Genomic DNA, 22,746 nt, shown 5'->3' with positions numbered 1-22,746 from the left:
CATCTTTTGTGTCCTCTCAAGCGCTATGAGACTAGAGAAAGTGGAAAAGCTATTCCCAGTTTCGCACAAAAACATCTGCTCTAAGCAAACTTCATAGTCAATGGCTGACTTGATAAGATAAGGTTATTTGTCATAAATATGACTTAACACCTAGCTTCTTTTTCTGGAAAGGAAGCAAGCCTTCTTGCCAGCCATTCAATATTGTCTTGTCTTCCAACAGACTATCTGCAACAACTAAGTAAAAAACTGTTGGTGTGCTCAGCTTCTTAATGTACCCTACTCGTTCTATAATTTCTTCCTTGCTGCTACAAATTTCATTGATGTTGGATCTTTGCTCTAGCTTCTTACAATGAATCATCCATTCTTTCTCTATCTTCATATGAACAGCCATATAAGGCATAGGCTGCAACTTGGATCTGACCCCACTAGCACCCTGACCCAGCTCAGGTGCCAATTGCTCACCTATGGCTTCTCCCCCTACAGATCTAATCTAATGTTAAAAACAACTCGATCTGCTTCTTTTGCAAATTCATCAACTAAAGCTAAGCCTCAGAAACCTTAGCATAGTCCTTGACAGGCAAATGATCATGCCAGAGAAACGGGCTCTTCCCTACAATGCATTTGACTTCATACTGATCATAAGGGTCTTATCTGAATTCCTTCAGTTGATCAAAGTCTCTACCAATGTCCACTTTATTCCACTCCCCTTCTGCAGCTCCAGAACTTTTGTCTGATTTAGTAGCTCTGAGTACCAGCCCAACCAAACAAACCCATTGCAAAGAGAATCAAACTTCCGAAATTGGAAAACTTACGTTATCAGTTGATAAGAAAGTAATATAGTCGTATAAAATTAGAAAGGAAGACAAATTCAGTTTTAATTTTTTTTATTGGAATTGATCAAATGATACGTATAAATAAACCCTATTGGGTTTAAAATTAAATGAGCTCAACAAAAATAACTAGAATTGGCTAAATCAATACGCCCAAACAATATCTAACGTGGCACATCAAATTCTTTTCATGCCTATATTTGTGATCCACCAATTGATTTTATTTCATCCACAAAACCAACTCAAGCAAGTAGATTGGTGCTTAAAAATACAAGGGGATAATCAAAGCCACAAATGAAGGAATATTTTTATTCTCTGCAATAATAGAATTACATACAAATCCACATGAGAAATTGTTGCTAGCACCGCTCTTAATGAGTTCCTCTGAAAATCTGCAAACTGGTAACATATGGTATCTAGAGTAGCACTCTTTCTAAATTTCGCCCACAAACCCAACTCACTCTGCTTCATTCAGTATAGGGTTGATGAGGGGCTTCATCTGCGCAAGATATACAATAGCCCACCTACATAAATAGAGATATATATAAACAACAGTGAGAAAGGATATAAAACCATAAGCAGCGTCAACAGTTATTCCAAGCTTTCCAGCATCTCCGATTTGAATGGAATACACAATAGAGCTAACACATTGTCAAATAAACCTAGGCAAAAATGGTCTATAACTGTACGGAACTACGCATGGTATGCAGACTACTACAGAGGTCAACAGAACTGATTATCAAACAAGATCAACCATTATCCCTGCCAAATTCTCATGACTGTAAATTGTTCAAACTGCATTCTAGGCATTTCTAGCCAAGAAGGCAGTAATCATCCATTCCCTCAACTAGTACAGCTGGCCTTTTCAGTGGAGCATGCAATGCCTAATAAATTTATAAAAAAAAAAAAAAAAAAAAAAAAAAAAAAAAAAAAAAAAACAATTGTAACAACTAGCAACACAATTAATGAGAATCTGATCTGAGGGGTCTACAAAGGCAAATACTCAGAAGCGGAGACAACTTCTCCAACAGACTCTTGGATAAGATTACATAGAAAACTAGACTAATAATATTTCTTGATGTAAGTGGGGATAATTATACATGCTTTTTGCAGCCTGCAGTTCATCAGAAAAATCTTTTTCTCCCTAGGGAAGTAAGGATTTTTGCGAGCTGTCACCAATTGACCAAAATTTGAAAGTACTCATCTTTTATCAACAAAGCTATGCACTAAACTTGAAACTTGGCATCACTCTATAGTCCATATAGCTTACACCGGGACGGAAGGAAACATATTTGTCACGATAATTTTGAATCACTATTTCACCTCCCATTGTTTCTTTCCTTCTCTCCCAAGAAAACAAAAACTTGCCATACAAAACCCACTTTTGCAATATTCCTCATTGAATTGAAGCCTTTCCGGGCATAGTCATGATTTTGTTTATAAGAAGAGAGATTTGAAGCGGTGACATGAGATGACAGTTGCTAATACTCCATCTGCAGACCTCAGCCTACAGAACAACTAGCAACTTTCTCAGAGAAAGAAAATTTCATATCTGAATGACATGAACAAATGGAGGTCTAGAAGTGATTTATAGTTTCCAGTGCATTTTGTCACAAGTTTCCAACCTAATTATAGGATTGCACAAAAGTCATTCACATATGATAGAGAAAAAAGCTAATACAATTGCTGGTACTACATTTTGTGGTTTTAAATAGTTACTCAGCCAGTGCAATATTTTGATTCACTTAACCAGTAAAGATTTAAGGAAAGTAATAGACTTACATCATCCAGCAGCAAACTGTTGCTGTAATAACCAATGTTCGGTGGAACCTGCAGAAATTAAAATACTTCAGTTACTAGATTAACAACATTAACAAGTAAAACAACCATTTGTACAAGAAGACTACTCCAGAGTGCAGATTATGTTCAGTGAGATAAAAATGCTAAGGTATAACTTGGACAATTTGTAGATCACATAGGTTCATAGAATGAGAAAAGGTCCTATTACACCCTAAATCAATTTTGAAGATATCAATCTACTTTGCTAGAATTAAGTAAGTGACCTGCCACATAAAAGAGCCAAATACTATAAACAAGCGAGCTGAAAAGTAGATATATCAAGAAAACAAAAAAATATCTTCGTCCTCATCTAGTAGATAGCAACACCCAACTTATTCATCTCCTAAGGTCAATTTGTCTTCGTTTAGATTCATATGTTATGTGCAAAACAAGAGTGATACATCAACCCCCCCCCCCCACCCCCCGCGCGCGTAATATGCTTGATTTGTTGAGCATGAAATCTTCTCGGAGAAATATTTTAAACATCAACACTATGTTTGGATAGAGAGTAATGGAGGGAAAGGAAGAGAAGAGAAAGGATGCATCATCCTTTGTTTTGATAGTGGATACGTAATGCAAGGAGGGAAGGAAATGGAAGTATCCATTTTCTTTCCCCTTTTACACTTTGTTTGGATTGAAGGAAATGGAGGGAAAAGAAAGGAAGGGAATTGGAGGGGTAGATAATCTTTCATTTGGATAACAAATGAGGGAGGGAGGGGATTGGAGGGGAGAGAAATGGAGGGATTAAATTGTAAGAAATTGATCTCTCCAACAATGGAGAGATTTGGAAGAAAAACTCATCGTTCTTCCCTCCCCTCCCCTTCCCCTCCCTCCCCTTCTTTTCCTTCTCAATCATCTATCCAAACACACTGTTAATAAACCAAATCCCTTCATTGTTGGAAAGATTTGGGAGGAAAATGAAAGGTCACCTTCTCCCGCCCCTCACCTCCCTTTCCCTTCCCTCTTATTCCTTCCCCTCCCTCTCCTTCCCTATTGTTATTCAAACATAGAGCAATTGTGAAATCGAGCCAAGATATTCCTCCCATAATAAAGACCCTCATAATATATCTACAATCCAAAAAACTTGCACACTCAAATGTAATTTTCTTTAAATCAATCACCAAGTCATGACTTCTCCATTCTCTTTTCCCCAATCACCCACTCATCTTTATCGACAGAAGAAGACTCCATTTTGTTTACTTACTCTATGAACTCAAACCCTCTCCGGTAAACATACACTGCCATCAAATCAAATTAAAAACATCCATCTCAAAAACATAACAAACCACATTTCTTATCATATACATCAAAGTTTTTAAACAATAATTTCAACACAAAAACTCTTCATTCTTCAATGTATCGAATCAATTCAATACTCCACTAAAAAAGAAAATCAGTTATAATCCAAATTACTTAAAATTAAACCCCATATCCCAATTTAAACAAGTCAATCAACAAAACAGAGGAACATCAACAATCATTAACCATCAAACAGCAATGCAGAGCTAAAAATGAGCAAATTCAGATTCAAAGATCCAGTAAGAGGAGAGAGAAAGAGATATTACAGATTGGTAGAAGGGCCACGATTGAAGCAAATTCTGGTACAAAGAGAAGCAATAACTCCGATCACCAAGAATATTAGGGATGTAACAAGGAACCCCATTATTAATCTGAACAAACTTCCTCTCTTTCGCTCTGATTTCAATCGACAAGATCAAATTAAACCCCAGAAAATTTTCAGAAATCTCAAATTGATTTATAATTTGATTTTGATTTCTGTAAAATTAGCAAATTCGAAGTCAGAGTTGATAATTTGTGTGGAAAAGGCCTTCCAGTTAATTTATGAAGCTGCTGCTTAACGAATAACGACTATTTCAAAGTTTGCCACTCAAGAACGAATTTGCAAATCATGGAAATTTTAAATTGGTAATTTAATCAAAAAAATTAGTGTGTGCTGCGGGCGATGTACGGATTTTATTTTAAATATCAAAAAATATTATTTGAGCTATAAAATATAACTATATAATTAAAATAAAAAGTGAACAATAATAAATATAAAACTAAATAAGTGCTTTCAAATTGATGTTTAATACACAGTATTTAGTATATTATAATTAAATATGAAACACAATTAAAAGATAGCAAAGATGCTAAGAATATTAATTCATTTCTTAGTTGTAAAATATAAAAGGTGTCACGTGGCACATATTTTGTTTTAGAAACGTTTTTTAATATATAAGTATAGATATAGATATAGATTCGTATTTTACCACTCACAAATAACAACCTTTTTAAAATTACCACTCAAAGAAAATTTACTTTGTATTTTAAATTACCGCCCAAAAAAGAAAAAAAAAAAAACAAATGTTATGTTTGTTATGTATATATCGGAAGTTTACATAACTTTACAACTTTTACTTTTGGTGATCAACCAAACAAGCCCAAATCCTAAAGGTGATCGAGTATGGTCTGGTTTAATCCGACCCGAAAATAGGGCGGGTTTGGAGAAGCCAAAAAGATTATTTTAGTTTTAATTCCGAACTCGATTTGAAAAAACCCCAACTTGGCCTATTAAGCTCGCCTCTTTTTGGCGGATTTGGGCATAATATTTGATGTTAAGGCTCGACTTGGCCCAAATTTTTTATTACCTCTACCGAATCCCCATCTTTAAATTCCTTTTGTTTTCGAATAAATAATACCTAAAAGAGAAAAATCAAGCTAATATGACTATCAGGGGAGGAAATAGTAATTTAACTTATTTAGTTGGGGATGGCACTGCAATTTCTCCCCTTTTCTTCCTCCATTCTTCATATACAAACTCTAAATAGATTTGATTTACATTAATTTATCGTTGACCATTAATATTGGAGACACTATGGTCGTTGTATCCCTACCTTATAAAAAGTATAAGATTACTCTTATGAATAGTGTTTGCCAATTATACCCTTCAAAATGTGCATTTACATGTTTAACCATATTAATATGTACAAGCTTTTAGTTTACCTTCATTAATGTTAATTGGCTTTTTTTTTTGGGCATTCATTAATGTTAATTTACTACCTTATAAAGTATTTTCTTCGTTTCTATCTAGTTGACTCGTTCAATTTAGGCACACATATTAAGGAGGGGAGAGAGAAGGAGATATAATGATAAAACAAGTGGGGCACACTAAAAAAACAAGGTAAAAAACTTACCCAATAAGAAAACGTGTCAACTAAAAAAAATTTCTTAAAAAGTAATATGTGACAACTAAAAAAAATGAAGGTAAGTATAAGATTACTCCTATGAATAATGTGTTGTCAATTATACCCTTCAACATGAGTATTTACATGTATAACCTTATTAATATGTACAAGCTTTTATTTTACCTTCATCAATAATAATTAGCTTTTTTTTTCTTTTTTGTATTCATTAATGTTTTTTTTTATACTAGTTAGAATAGTGTGCGGATATTTATACCCTAAAATATTTGTTTACATAGTTTTCTTATTAATGTAACCAACAACTAAAAAAGCTTTTCGGACATGACTAACTATGGTGCGTGCATCGCGCGTGTTAGCCACCCTAGTTATCAATATATATTATTAAGACTCATGGCAAGACATGTTATTTTGTCATGTGTCACTAATTTTGCCATTTGGCATATAATTTGACGTCATATCATACCAGCTCCATTAATGATTGAAAAACTCCATGCATTAACCTCTATGTATTAATGTTTAGTTTAATTGAAAAACTCTTCATATGCATAACACCCTATTTAAATTTACCTTGGAATATAACTCGTTAATAATTGCACAATAATAAAATTTGTAAGAAATTAAACATTACTCCATTTTATTTTATTTTTGTGCATTAATTCATAAAATTGTAATTATAGAGTAAAAGATTTGATTTATATATATTAATTCATACAATTGTAATTATAGAGTAATTTTTTTTTTTTGTGCATTATGGAGTAGCATATATATTGACATCAAATTTATAAAGATTTGATTTATCAACTTTATTTATTTATTTATTTTTTTACCACGATTGATTTATCATTTACCCTATATATATTAATGCAAAAAATTATTCTTATAGTCAAACCAGCTCATATAAATAACAAACTATTTAAGCTATCATCTTTTTTATTTTATTTTTAAAAAAAAAAAAAAAAAAAAAGAACCCACCACTTAAGCTCTCAGTAACAAACAAGCCAAATTTTATATAGTTCGATTAAAGTAATATATTTATAATGATCCGGGGCATCGCCCGGGCCAATAACTAATTAAATATAAAAAGATTACTATGTTAAAATAAAGGATATTGCGTTAAAATAAAAGGGGATAATTCAAGTTGATCTCAGAGATAAATTTGTAAATATATCTCCTCTCACAATATATAGTTTTTCTTTTATTTTTTAAATAATAAAAGTGAAATAATAAAGTGGCACAGAAATCAATACATAAAGTTGTGAGAGGAGATAGATTGAAATGTTAATCTCAGAGATTAACCTAGGTTCCCTCAAATAAAAGTCATTGTGTTATTATAAATTAAAGGTCATAAGAGACTAATTTTTTTTTTGAATGAAAGTTCAATATACTAGGTAATATGAATAATAAAGGTTGTTATGTTAAAATTAGGGATACTATGTTTAACATAACGTCTGAGACGTGTGTATTTCAGGTTCACAATAATATCAAAGGTCACACACCTTTTAATAAAGATCAGGTAAATCACTATATTAAAATTGGGGTCACTATATTCAATACAATGTCAGTTGCACGTGTATGTACCTCGAATCCACAATAATTTTATTGTGAACTAAGTCAACATAAGTTTTTTCCTTCTTCATGACATCTAGAAGCATTCCTTTATTCTCCATTGAATCTCCATTAAATTAAAGCTTGAACAAAATTTCACAGCGTGTCACTATATGGCCATGTTTTCTTCACTCATGTCTCCAAAAAATGATGTTACTTTGTTGAAAACTTGACCAATATATGGCCATATCATTTGCAAAAACTATATTACATGAGGTATAAGTAATTAAAATTGTAACAATTTGTATTATTTAGATGAAATAATACGAGTATAAATTAATTAAAATTGTAACAATTTGTATAAATAATACGAGTATCATACTACCTGTAATGCAGTTGCATTGTAAGGTCCTGAGGTGCATCTTAACTTAGAGTGATTGGTGCTATTCACAAGTCATACACCCATCGAGCAAAGATAATCCGTGTCCGGTGACAGGCTAAAGTCGTATCACCTAATCAAAAGAATTACCTAAGTCCTCTAACTAAACTAGATAGGGAAGTAGGGTCGAATCCACAGGGAAACAAGTCTTTCTATTCCTAAATAATTAATATATTCTAAACTATTAAGTAGCAAAACTATTTTTGTGAGAATTAAACTAAGGAAAATAAATAAACTTAAGCAAATTGAGTAAGGGAGGAAATCAATAAATCAAAGCCTAGGGCATAGGTTCACCAATAAATAATATTACAGGGTAAAACACAACAATCAATTATCAATGAATCAATTAATCAGATCATAAAGGGCTTTCGCTACGTATTACAATCACAGAATTAATCTACCGGTATTAAATCGCATCTCTCGAATCTTGACTTAACCATTAATAAATTAACCTGCCTATTGAAACTAAGCCTAAACATCAATTCTCATCTCTTGAATCTCGAATCGATATTGCATAACTCATACAATTAAACCAGGCCTAATCTAATTGCATAGCATTAAATCAATCAATAGGAAATCAACCAAAACATTAACAATCAACAAAAGTAAATTACCCCTTCGTATTATTTATGGATCCCCACAACCCTAGAAATAAAACTACTTACACATATTTTAATCTAAACTAAGCAAAGCAAATAAACAAGACATAATTAATCAAAGCAATTAATTACTGAAAATAAAGGGGAAGAAATTGTTACCAAAATGAACGGAAATAATGAATTGCATAAACTAAAAGTGTAGAGAGAGAAAACAAGAGTATTAACCAAAAGCTTAAAACTAAAATCTGGAAATTAACTAATGAGAAGAAGTAATCGTATCTAGCTTAACTAAACGTATTTATACTTAAGCACAAAAATCCTAAATAAAAACAAATTAAAATCGTCGAAATCCTCTTAAAAACACGCGCCCAGTCGGGCAGAGCTTCGCCCGGTGAGGCCCGCCTTTTTGATGAGAAGACCTTCACTCGCGCCCGGGCGGGCGCTAGACAGGGCGAAGGGCTGTCTTTTTCTTCCTTCCTCGCCCGGCTGGGCGCGCCTTAGGGCGAGGCACCCACCCGGTCGGGCGAGCACTCGAGAAAACATGGACTTCGATTGAGGCACTTTCTTGACCCAATCAGGATTTCGTCTTTGGGTCTTTACTACTCGGTCCAATGCCTCGAACTCTTCTTCTTCGCCGAGCCCTTAATCACCGGTTTTGATGACTCTAACCGGTCTTGGGCTACGAAATATGGTCATATTTCCCCAATGCTCGTAGTGGCTTATCGTAAGTTCGGGAAAATGCTCCATATTTGCAATATCCTATAAAACAATACCAAATCCACGAAAACACTAGAAAACACATATTAGTAGTAGTTGCAAATCTGGGTCGTATGGAGTACTCGATCCCGAACCACGGCCAACTTGAGTTATTGCCCTCTTCGTAGTCATCTTGTATATGGGTCTTCAAAAATAAAAATTTGCTCAAAATCGAACCAAATTAGTATAGGAATGTAGAGGATGAAGAGAGGAGAAGGAATATGTAAAAGTTTCTGAGTTTGGGTGAGAATTGGAGGAGAGATCTTAGAGAGAAGGTAGAGAAATTTGAGTTTTAGAGAGATAAACTATGGAGGAAAGAGAAAGAAAGAAGAAAGAAAGAAGAAGAAAGGAGAAAGAAGAGGAAAGCAACGGGGGTAAAAAGGCGCTCTCGGTCGGGAAATACCTGTAGGGTAGTATTTATTATAGAAATTTAAAGCAAGAGTATCCCAGTCAGTAATACCAAGTGCAGTTCTATTCAATCCATTGTACCATAATTTAGCTTTACCACATAAAGAAAAGGGAAAAAGAATCTCCCTGATTTGGTCCTGCGTGACCCCAGCTTGCCTAATAGTGTTGCAATATTGGCAAAAATTCAAAATATGAAGATTTAGATCTTCACCCTTAGCTCCGCTAAATTGCTTCCTTTCGATCATAGTGATAAACTGGGGTTTGATCTCAAATTGTACTCCCTCGAGATTAGGTGTAAGAGCAAGATGTGGAAAATCCGTCAGGGACGACTGCGAATAATCACTGAGCTTGCGAGGTGATTGAGCCGTCATCTCTGATTCTGGTTCTGAATAAAGTTCTGAGTCACTAGAATCAGATGGGGGTTCCAAAGGTGTATTACCCTCGGAAGTAGCTCGTACCTATATGAAAAGGTTCTTCTGTCTATGAATAGAACGTTCGATTTCAGGATCGAATGGAATGTAACCTGATAGAGAACTCCTGGGCATAAACACAGAATTAAACAAACAAATATGAGAAATTGTCCCAAAGAACTTGCGTTCTCTAAGATGAAAGAATATAATCTAGACTACAGAAACAATCAGGAATAAAAATAAAACCGTCTCCCTGGTAACGGCGCCAAATTTTGACAGGCTAAAGTCGTATCATCTAATCAAAAGAATTACCTAAGTCCTCTAACTAAAGTAGATAAGAAAGTAGGGTCGAATCCACAGGGAAACAAGTCTTTCTATTCATAAATAATTAATATAATCTAAACTATTAAGTAGCAAAATTATTTTTGTGAGAATTAAACTAAGGAAAATAAATAAATTTAAGCAAATTGAATAAGGGAGGAAATCAATAAATCAAAGCCTAGGGTATAGGTTCACCAATAAATAATATTACAGGGTAAAACACAACAATCTATTATTAATGCATCAATTAATCATATCATAAAAGGCTTTCGCTACATATTACAATCACAGAATTAATCTACCAGTATAAAATCGTATCTCTCGAATCTTGACTTAACCATTTATAAATTAACCTGCCTATTGAAACTAAGCCTAAACATCAATTCTTATCTCTCAAATCTCGAATCAATATTGCACAACTCATACAATTAAACCAGGCCTAATCTAATTGCATAGCCTTAAATCAATCAATAGGAAATCAACCAAAGCATGAACAATCAACAAAAGTAAATTACCCCTTCATATTATTTATGGATCCCCACAACCCTAGAAATAAAACTACTTACACATATTTAAATCTAAACTAAGCAAATCAAATAAACGAGATATAATCAATCAAAGCAATTAATTACTGAAAATAAAGGGGAAGAAATGTTTACCAAAATGAACGGAAATAATGAATTGCATAAACTAAAAGTGTAGAGAGAGAAAACAAGAGTATTAACCATAAGCTTAAAACTAAAATCTGTAAATTAACTAATGAGAAGAAGTAATCGTATCTAGCTTAACTAAATGTATTTATACTTAAGCACAAAAATCCTAAATAAAAAAAAAATTAAAAATGTCGAAATCCTCTTAAAAACACGCTCCCGGTCGGGCGGAGCTTCGCCCGGCCGGGCCCGCCTTTTTGGTGAGAAGACCTTCACTCGCGCCTTAGGGCGAGGCACCCACTCGGTTGGGCGAGCACTCGGGCAAACATGGACTTCGATTGGGCCACTTTCTTGGCCCAATCCGGATTTCCTCTTTGGGTCTTTACTACTCGGTCCAATGCCTCGAACTCTTTTTCTTCGCTGAGCCCTTAATCACCGGTTTGATGACTCTAACCGGTCTTGGGCTACGAAATATGGTCATATTTCTCCAATGCTCGTAGTGGCTTATCGTAAGTTCGGGAAAATGCTCCATATTTGCAATATCCTATAAAACAATACCAAATCTACGAAAACACTAGAAAACACATATTAGTAATAAAAGTGGCTCTAAAGAGCCAAAAATACTCCTAAATATGACCAAGGGACGGGGGTAAAACACTATATAAAATGAACATATCATCAGGCTGTTGGGACTTTATTGCATGTTGTCGCTCTGCATAGCCCCTTGGGCCGAGCCATTGTAGCGCCAAGATAGCGAAGTCTAATGATGGGGGAGGAGGATTATTGAAGGGGGAGGAGGAAGATTAGAAAGAGATGGAGGTGGAGAAGAAGAGGTAGGAAATATCGTAATGAAGAGAATAAAAATAATTTAGAATATTTTTTTTCTTTTTGTGTTTTTAGCAAGTAAAAAAATTATGGTGCTATTGCGCTACAAAACAAGTATTTCTTTATATTTAGTTGTAATTTGTAATATAAATCTAAAGGATCTCGAGTATATCGACCGCTTAGCATTATATCAAATGACAGTTCTTGTTGATTATCTATTCATATTGTTGATAGTCAATTTTTTAGAGCAAGCACAATCTTTGCGTGATTTAACAAACAATTCATTAGTTGTTGCTGATTTTATAGTTGAAGAAGAGAATACATACTCTTGTTAACACTTAACAACAATACCACTACACACTCTTTCCCTCCCTAAGACCCTAACTTTTAACATTTATGTTTCACCAAGTCATATTTTAGTTCTCCTAACCTCAATCACATTCTTTCCCTCTCTAACTTCGAACATTTATGTTTCACAAAATTATATTCTAGTCCTCTCTCTACACCAAAAAAAATATTTTAGTCCTCTCTCAATCACACTCTTTCCTAGTTTTTCTTAATCACTTAACATTTATGCTTCACAAAATCATAAGTATTTTAGGAAGATTCTTGCTTTAATTGTTAAGTGTGATAGATGCACCTACGCCAACTATCATACAAAATCCCCCATTCAAATTGTTACGTAGTATATATATATATATATTTGTCTTTACATGTTTGTGATTATTGCAAATTCAAATATAGTTTTCTTTAGGGTTTAGGGTTTATTCTTTTCTTGGAGACATAAAATATTTTTTGGTTGCACGTATTAAGAAACGGAGGCAATATATTTTAGGTCCCGAGTGCATCTTAACTTAAAGTGACCTTCACGTATCATCCACTATGCAAAGAGAATCCTTGTCCGGCCCGGGACGTTATTGCATGTTGTGGTTCTGCATAGCCCATTAGGTCATTGTAGCGCTAAAATATTGAAGTCTAATGATGGGGTGGAGGAGGATTATAAGAAGGGGGAGGAGGAGGATTAGAAGGAGATGGAAAGCAGAAGTAGTAAATATCGTAACGAAGAGAATTAAAAAAATAAATGTAGAAACCATTATTTTTGGAAAATTTACTTAAAATAATACTAATTTTTAACGGTATGTGCGGAATAATACAACTCCAACTATTTGCTATCTATGGAAAACAAAAAATATGCTAGATGCTGGCTGTGGGGTTCGAACCCACGCGCACTTATGTGCAGCAGATCTTAAGTCTGCCCCCTTAACCACTCGGGCAAACCAGCTAATCTGTTTACTTTTTCACAATCAAAATATATAAATAATTTGTCGTAAAACAAAATTATAGTAGAACTATCCAGAACCCGTAGAACTAATTATATCCCCCAATCTCATGTTCTTCAATCTTCTACACAAACAGTGAGAAAAACAACAAAAAAACCCTAGATCAATCTCAATTCGGAGAGAGAAAACTCAGAAAAAAGCTTGAATCAATCAACAATGGCGAAAAACTTGGCCTCCATTTTTGGTACTGAAAAAGATAGAGTTAATTGTCCTTTCTACTTTAAGATCGGAGCATGCAGACATGGCGATCGATGTTCTAGGCTTCATACTAAGCCTAGTATTAGTCCTACTCTTTTGTTGTCTAATATGTATCAACGTGCTGATATGATTACTCCTGGTGTTGATGCTCAGGGTAATCCTATTGATCCTCGCAAAATTCAGGAGCATTTTGAGGTAATTTTTACTAATTTTTTAGTTTGATTTTAATATTTTTGTTTGATTGATTGTATTTTGGGTTGTTTTTTTTTTTTTTTTTTTTTTTTTTTTTTTTTTTTTCTGTTGATTAATTGATGGTTGTGCTTCGTGTTAATTTTGGATCAAAGTTTTGCAGCTGATTAATTGATTCTGCTTCAGAATGATTTCAAAATTTTCGCAGTTGATTATTTGATTGTTTTCAGTTCGTATCAATCTAAATTTATGAATTGTGGAAGTTTTGCATTTGATCTATTGATTGATTTTGCTATTTCCTTTCGTGTTAATCTAAAATCATACGTCCATTAAAGTTTTGCAGTTGATTATTTGATTGTTTCGGCTCTGTTTATTGAAAATTATAAGTTTCCTTAATTTTAACAGTCGATTAATTGATTGTTTGTTGTTTGTTTTAATCTTAAGTTATAAAATCTCCTCAAATTTTTGCGGTTGTTTGATTGTTTGTTTCTGGTTGTAGTGTGCGTTTCTGTTTCGTGTTAGAAAATTAATAACCTCGTGAAAGCTTTGGCTTGAGCAGTCTTATTTCACTTGCGGATTAGTTAATTGATTGTATTAATTTGTAATGTTGGGTTTTCTTTTGGGAAATTATGATAAATTGGAGTTATGGTGAGCATTTTTCTTTGCAATAACCTGTTCTGTTCTGCTTGATTGCTTGTATAAGAGGATTTTGGAGGTTTTAATATTGTAATTAAAGAAACTTACTTGACCTTGGTAACGAGCAAGATCGTTGTTTCTCGAGGATTGAGGGAAATTGTGATTCGTTGCTTGTTCAGTTGATGTAGTTACAGCTAAGACTACTGGAATTTTGTACTTAGGGGATGACTAAAGGGTTAAAGGAAATTTAACATATATTTGAGGAAATTTAGGTGTGGCAAGCATTGCGGACAAGCTAAGGGAAAATCGTCTGCGTTGGTTTGGTCATGTAAAACGAAGACCTGGGGTGCACCGGTACGAAGAGTAGAAGAGTGGGACCATGGAGGGGTTAAATGAGGGAGAGGGAGACCGAAAATGACTTAGTTAGAAGGAGTTAGGAAGGATATGAAGTATATAGATTTGAATGAGGATGAGGCATTGGATCGTAAGGAATGGAAGAGGAAGATTTTTGTCGATGACTACATGGAATAATCAAATTTGGTTCATGTAGCCGACCCCACTTATGGGATTAAGGCTTTGATTGATTGATTGATTTGAGGACAGAATGTTGGTTGAATGCTTGTGTGTTATGGACCTTATTGTTTACTTGCAACTATGTTTAGGAATCAATAACTCGCTATCTTGATAGTATAGAACCATTAATGTATATGTATGCATGTATACATGATTTGATATGTTATCATTATTGCCAATATGTTCCAGATTTTTTCAAGAATGCTTATCCAATATGTGTTTTAAAGTACTATTTTTTTGGGTATTGTAAATTGAATTATTCAAGAATCATATTGTTTTTAGTGTTTACATTTCATGTGATAAATACCTTGCACTGGAATTTAGGACTTATAATTCTTCTACAAGCAAATAATTAAGTTGGATCGCATTTCGTCACTTGGCCCTGATTATTTTTATTTTGGTATGAACTCTTAGGATTTTTATGAAGATCTATTTGAGGAATTAAACAAATATGGAGAAATTGAGTCTCTGAATATCTGTGACAATCTGGCTGACCACATGGTAAGTATGTCTTACCACATTTACATTTCATCTAGTCGTAATTTTGAAATGTGCAGCCATAAAACTAAGTTGTGGTGTTTCATCCAACCTTTTTAGGTAGGCAATGTTTATGTTCAGTACAGGGAAGAAGAAGAAGCTGCTAATGCACACCGTAATTTAACTGGGAGATTCTATGCTGGTAATATACTATTATTATTTTTAAGCCTTGTTAGAATCTTGCTTTGGAAGCCTTTTCTGGGTTTTATATAGATAATGAATCATATGATATTAATGCAATTGATCTGCAATGTGCTTTGTAGGTCGTCCTATTATCGTAGACTTCTCTCCAGTCACAGATTTTCGCGAAGCAACTTGCAGGCAATATGAAGAGAATAATTGCAATCGAGGTGGATATTGTAACTTTATGCATCTGAAGAGGATCAGCAGGTAAATTCAATGGAGTCTTGTTCATATTCTTTCAGCTATATGTATTGCTGGAGCCTGTGTTAACTTTTGAATTTGTACGGTCAGGGAGTTGAGGCGTCAATTGTTTGGGAGGTATAGAAGAAGACATAGCAGAAGCAGAAGCCGTAGTAGAAGTCCATACAGACGTAGAAGCTATGACTATGATGACCGACACCATGGGCGTAGTCATAGCAGCAAAAGACATGATGATAGGGATAGCTATTATGAAAGTAGAAGCAGGAGGCATAGAAGCACTAGCCCTGATCACAGGCGGGGAAGAAGCAGAAGTCCTGCTAGTAGGAGGGACAGAAGAAGCCCTAGCAGGGAAGGTAGTGAAGAGAGGCGTGCAAAAATTGAGCAATGGAATAGGGAAAAAGAAGAGGCTGCTAAGATGCAGACTGACGCTGGCAACAATAATGATGTCTATTACAATGAAGGTGCATGCAATGGTGAAGAAAATTATGGGTTCCAGCAGCCAGTACAACAAACTCATCAGGAGGGATATTGATTAACTTGGACATGGTTCGTTTCTTACTATTTATTTATTCGTGGTGTGGCTTGTTAAAGATTACTCACAATGGCTTTGTTCAAAAGTTAATTAAATTTTTCTTACAGCCCATTTTCCAATGTGCAGGTGTGCAGGTTCACACTTATGTCACATATGGAATGTGATGTGTTTCTCCTTTTTATTAACAAACTTCTTCCATATTGCATGATGCATGTTGTGTTCAAAATGTTTTCTTCTCTAATTTTCCTTTTTTGAATTTGTAAATCACCATTTTCCGACAGAGCTGTTAATTATGTCTAGTGTTGCATGCATATCAATTGTTTGTTCTGTAACTTCTTTTAAAGGCAAAATTATTCATCTTCCTAATTTCATTGTTAGTATTAGTCTCTAAAAAAAAAAAGAAAAACAAAAAAACTTCTCTTCTTTATCAAAGATATTTTGTAAAAATTTCATGGTGTCCATTTTAAACTTTTTATCTTGCCCTGTAATCAAACTTATCTTGAGATTTTATATTTGCATCTTTCATTGTGCATGTTCTTTCTGACTTTCTGTGGTAGAAAGTGCAGGCTTAACCTTGCTGTCCTATATCTCCTAATTGTCATCTTTCCTGTGACTCATACATTAGTCAAGTCTTTGTTTGACATTTTATCATCCTGCTGTGTCATTCAGTTACAAAATATTGTAGATGGAAAAACTCTTGTCATTGTTTCTTGTTGTTCTATCATGCCTTTTAGTCTGGCTTTTAAAAAGAAAATCCCTTACTTGAGTGTATACAGTCAGGAATAAGCCACAGCACTTCCAGAGTAGTGACAGCAAAGTCTCACATGGTTGTTTATTAGGTTTTATCCTCCTCGATAATATATCCTCGGTCAAGATCTTACGTTTAAATGAATTTTGCAGGTGCAGTTTTTCCTGCTTCAGGAACAAGCATCTTTTTAACCATAGCTTATGGTGGAATTTTGTGTACAGGTGATCTATTTTTGGAAATATTGGAGGGTTGCGTTTGCAGGTTGCAGGTTGTAGGTTGCAGGTTATTGCAGGTTCTTGGAAAGAGGTGTTTCGGGTTTAAAGGTCTCTGAAAGAATTATGTAATTCTGTTTTTTTTTTTTTTTTTTTTTTTTTTTCCATTTGATCTTAAGCTCTAGTTGGATATAAAGCTTTGTAGCGTTTTGTATTCGAGACCAATGGTTTAGCAGGAAGTTTAGGAGTGTCAATCTTGCTAATTAATTCTGTAGGATACTAGTATTGGGATGCTTGCTTGTACTGGACATAATGTCAATTGAGCCAATCATGTTATTTAGTGAACAATTTTCTTATTGCTTCTTGCCAATGGGAATGCCTTCTTACTGGAATTGTTATTGTTGTTGAACTTTTGCAATGCCATTCAAGTTTGTTTGGTTAGTAATAGTAGTGATTGCGATATTCATGGAAATTAAATCTAGGACTTTTTAAGTTTTCTAGACTTTAGATTCAATGTATTATGTTACTAAAATCAATGTTCAACAGGGGATAAGCTAATTTTACGAAGTATCTTTTAGGGAGCGAGTGATTGACGAATTCCAAGTTAGGCCCTTGTAGATATATATATCAACAATTGTTAAATACGCCCCAAAACAGATAGTTTAACAATTACATTGAAATAGATAATTCTGGTTGTTGGACTTGTACCAGCCTTGATTTGCGCGGCTGTCTTGAGTCCTGATCGATTCTCGACTCTGCCCAATGGGCAATAGTTTCTAACAAGCCTGTATCTCACTTGTCCTGGTATGTGCTTATGAACTCCTTCAGCACCCTGCTAGAGTCCTTGTTGCCAATAGACAAGAGCCCGCTGCGCGGATGTTAGAAATGTTAGGAATACTATCTATATCGGGAAAATGTTCTTTTCTTGCATAATTTAATGATCTTACATAAGTGGTCTTATGGACACTTCTTAATGATCTATTTGGTCTGGATTCAAAAACCAAATTTCTTGTTTGAGGTTATACAATCAGGCTTATGCCACAGCACTTCTAGAGTACTGTCAGCAAATTCTCACATTGTTTTCTTACTTTTTTTTATTAGATTAGAAATATCGTCTTTGTGCATTTTTTCGATTAAATTTCCTGTCAAGATCTTACATTCTCTTGAGTTTTGCTGATGCAGCTACCCCTCCTCAGGAACAAGAAATTTTTTTTGATTTTTGTTTCAACCACAACTCATGTGTACGGGTTAACATTTTTTTGGCAATGTTGGAGGATTGCGTTTGCGAATTGTATGTTAAACTTCGAAGGAGGAGTTTCCATCGCTAGTTTAAAGCCTTCAAAAGGAATTAATGAACCTTTTCTTTTTTTTTTCAACTGTTTACCTGGAAGTTTATTACAGAGTACTATTGTTTTAAATTTTGGTGTTTGCATAATGTCTGAAAGTGGTTTTTGTTTGCCGAAACTGACATCATTCCTTTCTTTGGCTTAGTGATTGTTCTATATGGGGTTACCAGGATTCCCAAAATAAGTCATAATTTATACAAGTAATATTTTCTGGTTTCTAATTTGTCTGTCTTTTGCGTTAAAAAAAAATATTTGTCTGACTTTATATTATGGAGACAAGTTTAATATGCTAAACAATTTTTTTTTTTTTTAAAAAAATTTAAAATGAAATCATGCCATATATCTAAGCAATATTTCAATTATACAGTTAAGCCAAGATTGCAATACTGAACAGTCGAATTTTAAAATATTAACATATACATGTTTTATGAAGGCAATTCTTTATGCAGGTTAAAAACAATGAACATAGGCAGTATATGTTACTTGTAGCCTTGTAGGGGATACCAAGTTTACTTGTGGAAGTTAGCCAGGTAAACAGCGTTCAAGGTAATTGTACCCCTAAGTAATTACTCCGTATGATTTATAGTGATTCCGGTGCATCTCTCCCATATTTCTAGAGACGAGAACAAAACCTCCCAATTCAGAGGGGGGAGGTAATGAGCAACACCATAAGCAGACAGGCATAATACGGTGGTAACAAACATTGATATAGCAAACACAAGTGCTTATAAAATCTCGACTTAATCATTGATATAGCAAATATTTTGCAGGATTAACATAATATTGAAACTTCTACTCTGATCTAGATAACATCCTCCGACGATAGTCACATCCCTCCCACAAACAATTTGAAGACCAAAAAAACAAAAAAAAAGACACCAAAATTTGAGACTAAGCTCCTTGCCCTTCTTTTCACTAATCATTCATATAAAAAAACCCATTTAAATGATGAATTTCAACACTCTACTTGGCAGAATGCTTGGCCTTGTTGTGAGATTGCAGAGCGACGTCTGAGTTAAAGGTCCTGCAAAACATTGATACAACATGTTAGCTTCAAACCAGACACTTCAAGTTTACAAATTAGATGTATACAAACCTAAGAATAGACTTACTTCTTGCAAGAATCACAAGATGCTGAACCAGCAGACTTGGAAGCTGACTTGTCACCTGGAGTCTTGCCACCTTTCTTCGACGGGTGGGGGGTTGCTGTGTGAGCAGCACCCTTCTTTCCATCTGGCACACACGATCACATAGGAATTGTCAGTCAAACAAGATCCAACATGCACAACTATATAAAAGAGGAAGATATGCTGCAAACTGGACATTGAAAGCCAACCTGTTTTCTGGGGAGTGACTAGCTTAGCCTTCTTAGACTCGGGTGTCTTAGCATCAGCGTTGGGCCTTTTCTTGCCAGATGCAGCCTAAAACACAAATACATAAGATCAGCAATGCTAACTAGATAGAACTATATCATATAGGTATTAAAACAAATGCCCACTTTTGCAGGTGCCTTTGCTGGTGTGTCATCCTCATCTGACTCATCATCTTCGTCATCATCCTCTTCATCATCGTCGCTGTCACTACCAAATTCACTACTGAAAGGTGTTGGCATGTCCTGCAATAGCAATACTCCAGGTCAATATATAACCACAATCATAACAAAAACACTAACTTGTGTGCAACAGTTAGCACGTCTTGATACTATGTATGACTGTAAGAGTTGGTACCTCATCACTAGAGTCATCATCATCACTATCATCTTCATCGCTGTCTTCTTCAACAGGAGCGTTTTTGACAGGCTTTGCAGCAGCCTTTGGCTTAGGAGCTGCAGCAGCGGCTACTCCTGAGAAAGTCAAACATCAGGCCATGCATCAAAATGAACAAAAAACTCGAATACTTTGTTCTAAAAAATATCTACCATTTTCTTGCTGCAAAATTGGAACCTCTTCATCTGATTCATCATCGTCATCAGACATCATTTCATCATCAGTGGCACACACAGAAACAAAGTCAAGGAAGCCAGGTAATACAAGTCAAAATATAAATAAATTCTTAAAAACAATTTAATAACATAAACAAACAAACCTGAACTACACATTCAACAGGTCAGATATGAGCTACTAACATTATTCGCACAACCCAAAGAAACTATTTCTGTACATCTAATCATAATTAAAAAATTTAGAGCATCAATCACTTTCAATTGCAATGATTAATTTAAGACCATTAAAACAAATTAAAGCTAAAAATAAGTTATATAACAAAACAAAGAACAAGGATATCTCATTGGCATCTCGGTCTGGTATCCCAAAAAGTGAACGCTTCCATTCTTGAAGTTGTGCGAGATCTCAAACTCAGAGTCAAACACCAAGTCGAAGCACAATTGAGGTGTGGACTGGCTTAGAATTCCAAGAACATGATCCTTTCCATCTACCTTGACACGAAGTACTACAGGCTCGTTATCCTTCTTCACGTCACTTAGTGTAGCCTGACAAAACAGAAAAACCAAAGTAAGCCTACTATAAACTCCAGCATTTAATCAAGTCAAGAATTCAAAGTACCAATTCAAGTACCTGAGATAGATGGATGACATTGCCAAATTCGAGTTCCACCTTGCTAGGCACCTTGGACTTAACCTCAACACCTATACAACAACAAATGCACAAAATGACTTAGAACTTAAAGAGCTACAGTCGCCGCTCTAGACTGGCGCACATGCCAAGGAAATGCCACATACACATTCATCATAACACTGAGCATAAAATCGCATACATTCTCATTTTCACAATAAGAGCACTCCAAAACAAACAAATGACAGAACAAGTGAAAACTGAAGTTCCACATACCCTTGTGGTAGCAGTAATGGCGTAAAACAGACCTAATTACAACCATGTTCGACAGTCAGAGCTATTCAAGTATGAACCTAAAACAATTATGCATGAACAGTGCAAAGGAAATGGATGATGACGAAAACAACATTCCAACATTCAAATTTTTTCTGACTAGATTATTTTTAAGTATGATAATCTTACATTATTTATTAAGTTATGTTCGATTCCAAACACGCTTGCGAAAGATATAACTTAGACTATACAGTTGTTAGGGTTCATTTCAAATTTTTACAACTTCTGCAAAAAAAAAAATTTCATAGTTTACGCTACATTTCATTACTAATTATCATGAAATTTCACATGTTATGTCAACACCAACATAAAATCAAATGAAAATTCATATGTCATCATCAAACAAACAGCGAATATATTCATGAATTTCAAAACTACAGAAAACTGATACAAAAACACCAAAACCTAAATTAACACACAAATAATCACAAACAACAAAAGTTCATCAATCGAACAGCTATCATCATATAATCAGATAAAACTCCAGCAATAACAAATAAAAATCAAAATGAAAACTCCGGGGAAAAAAAAAATCGAACACAATATCAAAAATAAAACTGACACGAAAACAACAAAAATCTAGAAATTTAAGAAATCAAAGAAAAAAATAAAGAGTTTGATTAAACATACCCCAAAATTGCATAGACATGGCGGAAGATCGAAGATGAAAAATAAGGGTTTAGGGTTTAAGGAGGAGAGAGAAAGGAGCGTTTGGGAGGAATTTGAAAGAGGCGGAAGGGTTTAAGGGAATATATAGGTGAGTTGTAGTCCAGCTTTTCTGCTTCTTGTTTATTTATTTTTGTTTCCCATTTTACCCTCACTAGGGTTTTCTTTTTAAAATTTTTTTTTTTTTTGAAATTTTTTTATAGTTTTGGAATTGGGCTGTATTAGTTTTAAAATTGGGGCCTGGGCAAAATTTGGTGGGCTAACTAGAGGAATGAGGCTATTTGGTGGCCATTAACCATTTTTGGTTTGTCAAAAAACAAACCTTTATGTTAGTTTGGTAGTAAACAACTTCTTATGTGCCCCTAATCTGAACCATTTCACAGCCAGTACATTTTATGAGGATCACAATTCAATTAAAAAGAAAACCTCTCAGATATTAAGCCTTATGGAATCTAGTAAAGGCAATTAATATACAGTTCTGTACACATTCAGATTTAATCAATTAGGGTCTGGGGTTCAAGAACCTTATCTTATGCAGGAAGAGCTCAATTGGTGAATTATGTCCCGTTGACTTTGTATTTCTACTGGGCTAGCATCTTTATTTTACCTAAGAGTGTCCTGGCTGGTATTATAAACTTTCTTTTGGATGGGAAGCAT

The 22,746-nt window shown here is 34.5% G+C and overlaps 3 protein-coding genes and 1 non-coding gene across 6 annotated transcripts; 1 reads left to right on the top strand and 3 right to left on the bottom strand.

Annotated features, from left to right (window-relative positions):
- Positions 1-1,029: 1,029 nt before the first annotated feature.
- LOC110699618 (V-type proton ATPase subunit e2-like) lies at positions 1,030-4,579 on the bottom strand. The gene is made up of 3 exons (XM_021877124.1): positions 4,235-4,579; positions 2,613-2,660; positions 1,030-1,354 (listed from the first exon to the last, which is right to left on the bottom strand). The coding sequence occupies exons 1-3, from the start codon at positions 4,330-4,332 to the stop codon at positions 1,288-1,290; spliced, it is 213 nt and encodes a 70-aa protein (XP_021732816.1). The 5' UTR covers positions 4,333-4,579; the 3' UTR covers positions 1,030-1,287.
- An 8,445-nt stretch (positions 4,580-13,024) lies between these two features.
- Positions 13,025-13,107, bottom strand: TRNAL-UAA. Its single transcript has one exon. It is a non-coding gene; the product is annotated as a tRNA-Leu (tRNA).
- A 93-nt stretch (positions 13,108-13,200) lies between these two features.
- Positions 13,201-17,566, top strand: LOC110699616 (splicing factor U2af small subunit B-like). Of its 3 annotated transcripts, none has more exons than XM_021877123.1 (6): positions 13,201-13,558; positions 15,176-15,262; positions 15,359-15,440; positions 15,562-15,688; positions 15,773-16,228; positions 17,184-17,566. In XM_021877123.1, exons 1-5 carry the CDS (start codon positions 13,322-13,324, stop codon positions 16,212-16,214), a joined length of 975 nt encoding a protein of 324 aa, XP_021732815.1. In that variant the 5' UTR covers positions 13,201-13,321; the 3' UTR covers positions 16,215-16,228; positions 17,184-17,566. The 3 variants fall into 3 exon arrangements, with proteins under 3 accessions (XP_021732815.1, XP_021732814.1, XP_021732813.1); XM_021877122.1 differs by having other exon boundaries at positions 16,341-17,566; XM_021877121.1 differs by having other exon boundaries at positions 15,773-17,566.
- A 1,679-nt stretch (positions 17,567-19,245) lies between these two features.
- LOC110699615 (histone deacetylase HDT1-like) lies at positions 19,246-22,201 on the bottom strand. Its single transcript, XM_021877120.1, has 9 exons — positions 22,054-22,201; positions 21,094-21,164; positions 20,803-21,008; positions 20,439-20,509; positions 20,248-20,363; positions 20,019-20,135; positions 19,857-19,941; positions 19,633-19,753; positions 19,246-19,544 (listed from the first exon to the last, which is right to left on the bottom strand). The coding sequence occupies exons 1-9, from the start codon at positions 22,070-22,072 to the stop codon at positions 19,484-19,486; spliced, it is 867 nt and encodes a 288-aa protein (XP_021732812.1). The 5' UTR covers positions 22,073-22,201; the 3' UTR covers positions 19,246-19,483.
- Between the last annotated feature and the right edge of the window lie 545 nt (positions 22,202-22,746).

This window comes from Chenopodium quinoa, unplaced genomic scaffold (assembly GCF_001683475.1).
Source record: "Chenopodium quinoa cultivar QQ74 unplaced genomic scaffold, ASM168347v1, whole genome shotgun sequence".
Classification (NCBI taxonomy): domain Eukaryota; kingdom Viridiplantae; phylum Streptophyta; class Magnoliopsida; order Caryophyllales; family Amaranthaceae; genus Chenopodium; species Chenopodium quinoa.
This window is presented reverse-complemented; position numbering and strand designations above follow the sequence as displayed.